The sequence below is a fragment of the Panicum virgatum genome, chromosome 4N (assembly GCF_016808335.1).
Source record: "Panicum virgatum strain AP13 chromosome 4N, P.virgatum_v5, whole genome shotgun sequence".
NCBI classification, from domain to species: Eukaryota; Viridiplantae; Streptophyta; class Magnoliopsida; order Poales; family Poaceae; genus Panicum; species Panicum virgatum.
Genome location: NC_053148.1, coordinates 37,575,955 through 37,587,441, shown reverse-complemented (window position 1 = coordinate 37,587,441; position 11,487 = coordinate 37,575,955). Strand labels below are relative to the sequence as shown.

The window sequence follows — 11,487 nt, the reverse complement described above, 5'->3', positions numbered from 1 at the left end:
TAAACTTACATGGAAGAGAAGTTCAAAGAGTTGATGCAGAATATTACCAATCTGGGCACCCGGATTGAACATGTTGAGCAGCAACATCATCGTGATGAAGACGATGAGGATGAGGATGCGGATGCTGACGCTAAAGCCCGACGTGCTGATCGCGAAGCAACTAATAGAGATCGGCTTTGATGCAACCGTCAAGGTATGGGCGGTAATGATACTCATGGTAACAATTATCCTTTTGCTGGAGCTAAGTTTACCATGATTCTGTTTACGTGAAAATCCCACCAGATGGATCTACTTTGCTCTATCGTACCGAACCCGATCGGCGCGCGTATGGTGTGCTCGGCGTGCCAGTCAATTTTACCTGCAATTGACAAGGAGGATAAATGTTAAATTCTGGGGGCTATCGGCTAGCCAGCCGATATTGATGATGTTAGGGAATCGGCTATCGCTCAGCTAATTCTGAAGGAGGCATGCCACGCCTAGGGCGATGTAACCTGCAGACAACACCTAGATCCAGATCAGATCGGCTATGGTTGGGATGACACAAAACAAGCCGATAGTGAGCAGATCTAGGCTGGATAAATTGTGACAAGAACTTAAAACAAACTAGATTAAATGAGTCAACCTAGCAAGATCTAAACAAATGTCGATAACTTGTAGTAAAAGAAGCAACCAACTAGACTAACAGATCAATTAATCTAATGGATTGATGAATTCTACCGATAACTTTGGTGAGCAAACTAAACCCCGCTGGACGGATCTAGAGAGCTCGATAACTGGTGAATAGTCAGACCCCGTGGGACAGATCTAACGTGCTCGATAACTGGTGAACAGCTAAACCCCACCGGACGGATCTAGCATGCTCGATAACTTTTAGTGCCATAGAAAGAGGAAGAAGCAATGCACCGTCAACCTAGACCTGTCTACACAACTCTACTCGGAACTTATCAACAAGCTATGGAACATACCTGCTGTTGACGCTCCTTAGCGCCCCAATTTATGTACCACAAGCGCACGGATCGTGGTAGCTTTTCCCTTAGAGTACTCCCCCAAGGTTTATCAATCCGTGGATCGACAAAGAACTACCTAAGGTTTTCCATCTAATCTAACGGATCTATCCTAACATGAAGCATGAATTGCACATATAGAGTAAACCTTTGATAGATATGAGTGTTGTGTAAATGTTGATCGCATCCATGAACATCGGTAAGGATAAAGCATGACTGAAGGTATGACTAAGCCTATCACACGCATTCTAGTTGTAGTTCTAGCTAAACGAGTAAGCACAACATGCATCTCATCCAAAGCCTCTTTAAATCAATACCTCTAGCCACCACGGCTACAAGAACACCCTAAGTGACCTATCTTAAGAATAGATCTAAGAACAAGTGCACCAAAGAAAGAACGAAATCAACAAAAGAGGTACTCCCAAGCGTCAACCCAGGAGATACTTGATCGCTAAATAGATCGGATGACATAAAGACATTATTCGCATAATAGATTCGTTTGTATCGTCACCACCGAGTACATACCATCGACGACTCCAACTAGCACATGAACTCCACCATGACACAACCACGCAAGGAGGCCATGGCGGCTAGGGGCAGCCTAAGCCATCTCCTAGACAACTTCGAAGACTTGTGGCAGCTGTCGTCTCCCGCCAGTCTGGGCCCTAGGCTTTCGTCGGGTTCTGGGTGGATGGATGCCCCGAGTTGAATAAGGTGCGAGCTATCTATGAGCCGAGGAAGCCACCGGTCGAAGGGGAGGTCGAACCGCCTTGGAAACAGGCTAGGCCGGCCGGCTCATGGGCCTAGGCCGGCCGGCCTACCCTCTTTTGGGCCCGCCTCGGTCTCATCTTTCGCGTGTAGACTCCTCGCATCTTCTAGAGTTTATGTCCTTCACGATTGCACCCCTTTGGACGTTGTTATCTTGGAGATATCTTCGAGGAAAGGATAGGATAGGGAATCCTTCCTTAAATCTTCATTTCCTTTGCTTAATCCCGAAGTATCTTGATCTCATCTTCGTGGGCTTGGTCCTTTGGGCTCTCTTGGAGGATGGATGTGCATGAATGGGCTTCGAATCAACATGGGCTTTGGTCCTTCCTTTGGGCTTTGGCCTTCGTCTTTCTCCGTGTTAGCGCTCGATCACGGGCCTCGTCATTTCATGCTCCAAAATAGGCCAAAAACCTGAAAAATGAAGTTCCTCCAAAATATATGTGCAAATGTGAAAATGACCAATAATTAGGCCGGGGTTAGGACGGTTAGTGATTTTGATATTAAATTCATGCTATTATCAAGGATAAACAAGGGATAAAATGGGTACTTAAGGAGTGCCAACACCTGCTGAGAAGAACTCATAAAGAGAAAAATCTATTGCAACTAGGGGTTTGGCAAAGCCGCCGACATGAAAGTAGATGTGCTGAAAACATAGAGTTTTGTTTGGATGTGGTTGATCAATGTCTACAAATGACGGAGGTCTGCTATTTATAGCTTGAACCTAGACCCCGTTGCCGATACGGCAAGATTACACCTTGCGAATGAAGAAACAAACTTGCCTAACTAAATGGTATACAGAATCTAAAAGATAACCTTGCCAACAAAATCTTGTTGGCCCCTTCCATAGCTCCATCGGTTGCGACGCCCTTCCTAGACCAAAGGCCCAATGTCTTCCATTCCTCTTCCTGATCCAGTGCTGGACCATTTCCATTGGCCACTTGGTCAACAGATTGACACATGCCAAAAAACGGTGTCAACACATGCCCCCCCAGTTTTGGAGTGAAATATAAATTTTGCTCCAAAATTAATTGTTGACGTTTCGTAGCATCACGAATAGAATCTGCAAGTGCAAGGATATCGTCGTAGTCTTTCACCCAAAAGTATTCCAGGGTATCGTATCCATAGAGGAACGTCAGTATATTATCTCAGGCTCTAACTCGTCCAAGGACACCACACTACTAAAGAGGTAAGAGGTTGAGAGGATTTCGTAAGACTCAGAACCTAAGATAAGACAAGATCTAGAATCATCGTTTACTTCGGGCTATCGGGTTCCCCTAGCTAAAAGCTAGATGCTCCGATAACTGCGCACTATTTTGTGTAACCGAATGTGGAGGATTACTGGGCACGGACAGGGCTGTCACCACCTGCCGACTACCCTACAAGCCATGGGAATACTAAACAACCAAGCAATAAAAGCTAGCCTAGACACCACGTCTACGCTATCTCGTACTAACTCTAAAGGCATACAGGAGTATCCATCTCTATCCGGAGTCTTACTCTACAGTCATCCACTACCCTTAAGTGGACGCTCGATCCCGTAAATGATAGAAACTAGTACTTGAACTTAAACTCTATTTCTAAGGAACATAAGGAAATCATGAATACTTACTATGATTGATAAGTATCCATCGAGGTACAAGCGAAGAAGAGTGCTGACAGACCCGACTCTCCCTCACTCTCATAGAGGTACAAATTTGAGAAGAGCACCGTAGACTGGCGCCCCTCTTGAGTACCTCTACCCCTAACCTTTGCAAGGCAACTCTCAACTCTAAAAGTGAGTGAAGAGTGAAGTGTGAGATGTGTGGGATGCAGTGTGTGATGTCTTCATTTAGAGCCCCCCTCTACTATTTATAGTGGGGTGCCATGGGTTCTTCTGCCATGATTTGAGCCCAGAGCCTCCTAGAACTGACCTTGGCATCAAATGAGGACGTGACACGTGCAAGATGATGGTCAGAGGTGCCGACCTATGCTCGGCCGACCTGGTTGGTTGGCCGATCAAAAAAGGCGGCCAACCGACTCCAATTTTGGTCTGGACATTGCTAGGTGGGCCCCCATGTTATTTATGGGTGGCTTGGCTTGTCTTAAGGCGATTTGCTAGCTCTGGTGGGCCCAGGGATTCTCGTGAACGCGCCTGATTCATCGAGAAGGTGTTGCCTCGGATTGATGACGTGTCAAGCTCATGGGTTGTGTCTCCTTCTCATGTGTGGCTACCAAGTGGGCCCTTTTGGCCCTTGGGCTTGCTTGTGCTTGGCCGGGAATTTAGGCCTTGGATAATATTGGCTAGTTTCTGATACTTTTGGCTCAAATTCACCTACACACATATTCAGACCAGCATATGTGGAATTCGTCAATAAATAATTCTTTGCTATCGTTTATTCCTTTCGATGCTCGACTTTTGCACGAGAGTTGATGGTCAAAATGGGTCAAAGTAGACCATCAACAAGATCCCCCACACTTACTTCTTTGCTCGTCCTCGAGTAAAGGCTAGAACTAAGGTGAACCCGACTTCTATATGATATGACACCAGCATACAGATTATTCTAATCTTCACCTTTACCCGTGAATTTTAATGTGTCTACCATAATTGTTTGGGAAGTTGAAGAGTGGAATAGTGCTGACTTCAGTTTTCTCCACTTTTCTGCTATATGACTAGGGGTTTTGCAAAGATTTTTGAAAAGACCAACCATAGATTTACTTCTCCATAGGATCTCTCATGTCGCTCAATGTGTATATATCCTCACCAAAGTATTGCTTCTTTTCATCCTACTTCTAAGTATAGCTTATGTGGAGCTCATGGTAGGAGAAATGGAAGCATGCACTTGTGTCACATATATTGCAAAATCAAACAATGGATCCATGGAGATGACATATCATACAAGTTGATCAAGATTGTGCACGTGTGTGGAAGATGGATGGTGGAAATGAAATACTTCTTTTATGAATCTCTCTCTCCTTTATATGGATAACATGAGGACATGGCTATCATTATTATTTCTTTTGATGGACATTCATGTGTCCATTTTTTGGGCCATGCTTCTTGGGCATGCCATCTTTTCTCTCTCTCTCTCTCTGATAGTCCATGCCTCTTTTGATAAAATACGAGAGAGAGAGAGAGAGATCATTAGATATGGAGTTTCATTTTGTGGATGAATGGAATAGCATAGCTAACTTCCAGTGTAGAAGTTTAGCTTGCAGAGTGCGTGATCTTGATCAAACAAGTATGAAAGACATCTCACTAGAGTCACAAAATTTGATGAAGCTCAATGCAACAACAAGACACATATGTATAAGGTCTGTTTCATGAAGGTCAACATATGGCTTTGGTAGGACAAACACGTGGAGTTGTAAAGCTATGGAGGTTTCTTTTTGATAAAAATTTCCTAGACATATGAGCAGAGAAAGCAAAGATTCTTCCATCAAACCATATCTCACTTTTGAATAACTTAACAATTATGGGTTCCCTAAGATATGATTCTGTTGTCGGTCAAAACCCACCGGCGAGTAGTGATAGGCAACACGAGGAGCCGGGAGGCTGCCGGGGCGCTGGCTGGCACCGGTCCCTCGGTCAACGGCCCAGATCCTGGCACACGCCGTCGCTTCCGGAGATGCAGGGTGTGCCACCTGATCTATACCCGATCAGGAGGGTGCGAACGTGCCTTCGACAATTTGCCTACATGCATAGACACGTGTAAACATTAGTCCGAGCCGTGGTCAGCTCCCCGGGACAACTCTTGCATCGGCTTTAAAGAGACGATCGAGTCCCAGTGTCAGATTGGATCTGCATATCCAGATGTTAGCAGATAAGGCAAATAACTGCAAAAACTGCTTCAATTAAATCTAGCTAATCTAATCCACGACGGTAAAAGCTTCACTGCTAGATCGGAACATCTTACGCGTAATTAGGCCTAACGAGCGTAGAAGATAATCGAACTTTAACCAGAAAAGAGGCCTAAGAACAAGCGAAAGCCGATTCCCGGATCAATCCCTACTAAGATCAAGGCAAAGCATCTAATACGTCACCGGATCGTCCAACCCGTTTGCAAGGCCTAAACTAGCAGACATTACGCCAATTCTTAAGTATAAGAACAAACCGTAACAAATTAAATCTACTAGATAGAAAAGAAGCAGGGTGTCATCCCTATGCGACTAATTCTATGCGACAAGAATTAGTATAAGATTAAAACATGATCGCGCAGAGATGACATGATATTCATAGATGATAGGCAACAAAAGCACGATGAATGTACTAAAAATCATGCTACGAATACCAGAATAACTAGCACTACTCGCCATCAAAAATTCTTCAGTACGATTAATACCAAGGTAAAAGCAAGAACAACGCTGCCCTGATCGCAAGAGGCGATCAGGGCAGCATGGTGCTTACTTGGATGAAACCCTAGAATTAGGGGTGGCGGTGCGCCGAGAGTTGTTGTTGTTGCAAACGTGATGACATTTTTTCTCACAAATGTCATAGGGTACATATTTATAGTCCAGAGACTTGGGAAACAATCTAAACTAATGTGTCCATGTCGGACTCTATCTCTAACTTAAACTGAACTAAATAGAAGGATACATGGCCCACATGGCCCAAACGCTCACGTAGGAGCCGATTTGTAAGCCTCCTTTAATTTCTTCATTAAGCCCAACTCACTCGCGGCCCATTAATTAACCTGTTAATTTATGGCGATAACACATGCCCCCCTGGTTTTGGCAATGATAATTCTAAAACCACTTCGCTGCTTCATCTTCCCGTTGATGCTCATTAAAATGCACCACAACCACCACGGAAGACGCAAGGCCTCTGCAACTGGCTCCTCGTGGAATGTGAAAGTGCCGATTCATCTTCCATTTTTTCCTTATTTAATCTTACCCTGAACTGACTCCTTTCACCACAAATTCATCTTCCTCCCTCAGCCAACAGCGCAGAAAACCCCAACTTCCTGTAGCCATGGCAATCTCCTCCTCCTCTGGCTCCAACTCAATCGGCTCTCTTTTCTCCCCCTCTTCCTCGAGTTCCTCTGCCTCTTCCCTCGACCCCATCTCTGAGAGCCGGGAATCGACGCCGGAGTATGATCCAACAGCGGTGCATGAGGCACTCGCTCCTCTGCATTGGGACGCAGAGGAGTTCGACTTCGAAGTCGTCTCCGAGAACGACGAACCCAAGACCGACGACGAAGACCTCTGGCTCCTGTTCCAAGAAGAGCCGGGGGAGAACAGCGACGATTGCTTCTCCTGGGACAGAGCAGACTCCTCCTTGGAAGAAGAAATCGACTCCTCCTCTGTTGAGGAGGACCCGATGGCCGAAAGGGCCTTCCGGTTCCCTGGCTCCTCCGAGGAGGAAAGCAAGGAAGATAGCGATGACAGCGGCGGCGGCTGGAGCGGTGACGACGAAGCCAGCAACGGCAGCAGCGCCGATGAGAGCAGCGGCAGCGATGATGATGGCAACGACAGCAGCGGCGGAGATGTACCGGCGCGAAGCCCCAAGCGCCGTAGGCACTAGGCACCTACGGGTTGTAGGAAGTACTGTAGGAGTAGTACTGTAGCATAGATTGAGCCGAAGGATTCATTCCTTTGTCAAATCGGCTCTTTCCTTTGTAAAGACTTTACCTTTAATGAATAAAGTCCCTTATCTCTTAGTTTCTTGCTCGGACTACCCTCCAAAAGCCGATGGCACCGCATCGAGCTTTACCAATAACCAAGAGCCGACGGAATTCAAAATTGGAAGCAACCAGTATAAGAACAGAACAGAACATCACCTCCACTTTGAACCCAACTCGAAATAGATATTCCAAATCCGAGTGCAATTTGAGAACCCCACTTCATAAGTTTGAACGAAAACTCACAGCATCCAAAACTTGAACCAGAGCCTGCAAAACAACCAAACCCTAAGTTAGTAGATCTTAACCATGGCGGACTCTGAAGCTCAAACAGCGAGATCTCCAAAAGTCGATACGGCAATCTTCGGCCTGAAGGTAATATTCAGCCCATCTTTTCAACTTTTTTCGGCTCATCAATCCTCCGAATAAATTAAGCTCTGAAATATGACACCATATACAAATTTTTGAATTTTTGAAACTCTAGGTGTCAGACATCCTTTTGCTGCATCCTTCCAATCCCAACACCTTTTGTCTTGGCCCACGAGCTTATGAAAATCCCATGGATCTAATCTCCTGTGAAGCGAATAGAATCCCTTTCGTGAGTCAAGACATTAATTTAAATTCCTGGGCCGACTGCTTAAGAGCCTGGCCTAATCCACTTGAAAGCTGGATTACATGGTATAGCAGAGTAGCAAAAACCTATATGCCCTTGTGGCAAGAACTGAACATAGCTGATGCACTCAGTCTATCATTATCCCCCCTTGATAAAGATGAAAACCTTCTGAAGACCATCGGCTATTTCTTGTTCGATGCTCTAAACTGTTTCCTCTTTGGTCATGGACCCATGACCCCTACTCTGCTAGATGTTACCATGATTACTGGCCTAGACATTAGGTCCCCTGATCCTGCAGCTCACAGAATAGTAGAAGTCCCCTTCAAACTTTCATCTAAAATAGACTGCACAAACTGGAGCACTTACATGAACCAGCACATGAAAACGAAAGGTCCAGTAGGTAAAAAGGAACACACAGCCTTTCTAAATCTTTGGTTAGAACATTTCATCTTCTGTGGTACTTCCTTAGCCCCAATCAAGAATTATCTTTCTTTGGCTTACCATCTGGCCCATAGCAACCACACCAACCTAGGCAAGTTTTTTCTCGGAGAAACATACAGATGTCTCCATTTGATGACAAATAGCTTGCTCAGCCAAAGGAAACTCAGAACTGGAGGCCCTTGGTGGTTCATTCAGTTATGGGCACAACTCTACTTCCAGCACCAAATTCCAAACTTTCAAAACCTAGCCAAAAATTCCTTCCTTGACGAGAATGGCAAGCCAATTAGAAGCACCAGCTATGGCCAAGCCCTATTCAGCCTCCTTGGCAGTAAACTGAACTCAACGGATGCAGCAAAATGGTTTAGAGTTTTCTACAAAGGCCTAGAGAATCCCCTCTATTTTCCAATCACTGAATATGAAGCCTTTGAGAACCCAACTACCTTGAGGCTGGATAGCTTTGCCGATGACAACAGCACTCGGCATCTATATTCTCTAATGATCCGACCTGGTTTCCTTCCTGTTGGCATAAGTACTTCCAACAGAATCATCAAACCAAGTTATGAAACCTATCAACCAGTCGTAGCAGCTCGACAATTTGGCTTAGGACAAGTCCCTCCCCACTTCCATATTCACCACTTGGGGGAGAGTAGAGCCGATCTACCTGACGGTCTTACTAGTTCAAGATGCTACAGCATGTTTGACGATCTCCACATTCCAATACCAGCCGATCTATCCTTTACTCCCTCGTCAATCGGCTTTAACACATGGTGGGGAATGTGGAAAACTCATATATCCAGAAGAGCTTTAGGCCCTTTTCTGCAACAAATTGATCGTGAATATGCAATCCCCGAGGCAGAGGTACTGGATCCATGCACCTATTTTTTCTAAGTCTTCTATTGCTTTACTTGGCTAACCTTGCTCACCCTGCTTACAGCAACAAGATGGTCCAGAATCCATGACCAGCATCGGGGAGCCATTCCACTTTCTTCCAACCGCCCCTGATGTTCTTTTTTGCAAGGGATCACCGCCAATGAAGAAAGTAATAATGACTGTTCAGCCAGACTCACCCCAGTCTGCTTCTAAGCGGAGACAAATCTCTGGAAGCGCTGCCGCCGAGTCCTGACTAAGAAAAGAAAGATCTTCACACGACAAATCATCAAGAAGACAGCACAGCCTCCCTCAGATCGATCAGAATCCAACACCAACCAGGTAATTCACTTCTGAAATTTTTTCCTTACGCATATATATTCTAGTTGACTGTAGTCCTTTTCTCCAGGACGCAGCTGAAGACATCCTTAGTACTGGAAGCCCATCACAACAGGGAATCACCATTCATGGAGTCGATACTGGAACAACTGAAGTCCAAGAACAGCGGGAACCAACCATCGTCCAAGCAGAAATCCGCAGCGAAGGAACTGCAACAGATGATGTGACGATGGAAGCCCAACCCGGAACTCCCGATACTCCAATAGAGGCGCATGACGAACAAGCTGCTACAGCCGATGCCCCTAATGCTGCCCCAACTGAGCCGATCACACCCGGACCGACCATCACTTCTTTCTCAGAACAGGTAACACTACATGAGCCGATTCTAAATCAGCCGACAACTCCACTAATGTACCTTGCTCCCAAAACTAACTCTGATATCTCCACAGGGCTTCAACATCTCAGAGTTGCTCTCCTTTGACCCAGCATCAATGGGTCTGATAGCCCCTAGAGCGAAGGTACCACCACCACAGCAGCCGATTGACCTCGCGGATCAGCTTCAACACATCAAAAATCTGTTATCTGCTCCAATCAGTACACTGGTCGATGACTCCAGCGAAATACAGTAAGTCCTCGAGCAGATAGAATCCCAACTCCCAGAGTCACTTCGGGTCAAGCTCTAGCCAGCCGGCCATCTTCCCTTCTTTCGGGCAGAGGTGAAAGCAGCGCAACAGAGAATAGAACTAAGGTATTCTCAAATTCCTCTAAAAGCCGACATCGCTGAAAAGTGCAAGATGCTAAACTAGAATAAGGCAACTCTGGATGCCAATGCTGATATCTCAGCGAGTACAAGGCGACTCAACCTCCTGGAGAAAGAACTAGCAGAACTCGAAGAAAAAGTCCGCACCACACAGAGACTGATCCAAGAGGAGAAAGCCTCGATTGCAAACTCCAAGCAAGAAGCCCAAGAAATAACCGAGCAAATACGGGCAGAGTTTGTAGAAATCAGCACCTTGAGTCAACAGATAGTAACGGGCGATGACAAGGACGATGAAGTGATCATAGCAAGAGCCGACGCCATACTCGCAGAAGCCATCCATGCCATAGAAGGATTCCTGAACTAGTAGAATAATTCAGAAAACATTTAATGTTGCCTGTTAAACCTGAAACTCGTATCTATTAAAAACATCTTAAGTCGATGGTTACACATCGGCTGCCTTGCTTCTCATATAATTTTTACTTGCTGGCCAACTCAACGTGTTGGCCCCTCTCACTTTTGCTTCTTTTTTTTTTACTGGCCAACTCAACGTTTTGGCCTATCTCATTTTTTTTACTAGCCAACTCAACGTGTTGGCCTATCTCATTTTTTTTTACTGGCCAACTCAACGTGTTGGCCTTTTATAATGCAGCCAGATGGATCTCATCGGCTCTTGTTAGTCGCCTTCCCACATGCTTAGAAAATATTTCTTGAGGTGTTGGCCATTGACGGCTACATGAAACTTGGCACCATCTAATTCTTCAAGCATGTACGCATTTCCAGGCAGGATCTGATCAACCTTGTACGGTCCATGTGTAGCGAAAATGGCCTCTCATGCCATATTTCAATATAATGTTTTGGAGATTGATGACACACACAACACTTGGACTAATGTGTTTATCTAGATGATATTCTCAGGCTTTTAGGTTCAAGTGATGACAAAGAAAAGATAGGCGAAGCTAGGCTCTTCGGTCCAAAGGAAAAAGAATTGAAGCGACCGTGAAGAAATCCAAGTCAAAAAGATCAAGACAGAGACAATTTACTATCACCGGTTGAACCGACGATAGGTAAATTGTACTCATCGGTGCAATGGACTGAGTG

General features: G+C 45.3%; 1 protein-coding gene across 1 annotated transcript; it reads left to right on the top strand.

Moving 5' to 3' along the window:
* Positions 1–6,720: 6,720 nt before the first annotated feature.
* On the top strand, positions 6,721–7,272 carry LOC120669370 (transcription initiation factor TFIID subunit 11-like). Its single transcript, XM_039949135.1, has one exon. The coding sequence runs from the start codon at positions 6,721–6,723 to the stop codon at positions 7,270–7,272; it is 552 nt and encodes a 183-aa protein (XP_039805069.1).
* The last annotated feature ends 4,215 nt before the right edge of the window (positions 7,273–11,487 follow it).

Bases quoted from the DNA above. Each gene is read 5' to 3' on its own strand.
- LOC120669370 (XM_039949135.1), top strand. From the start codon at position 6,721: ATGGCAATCTCCTCCTCCTCTGGCTCCAACTCAATCGGCTCTCTTTTC.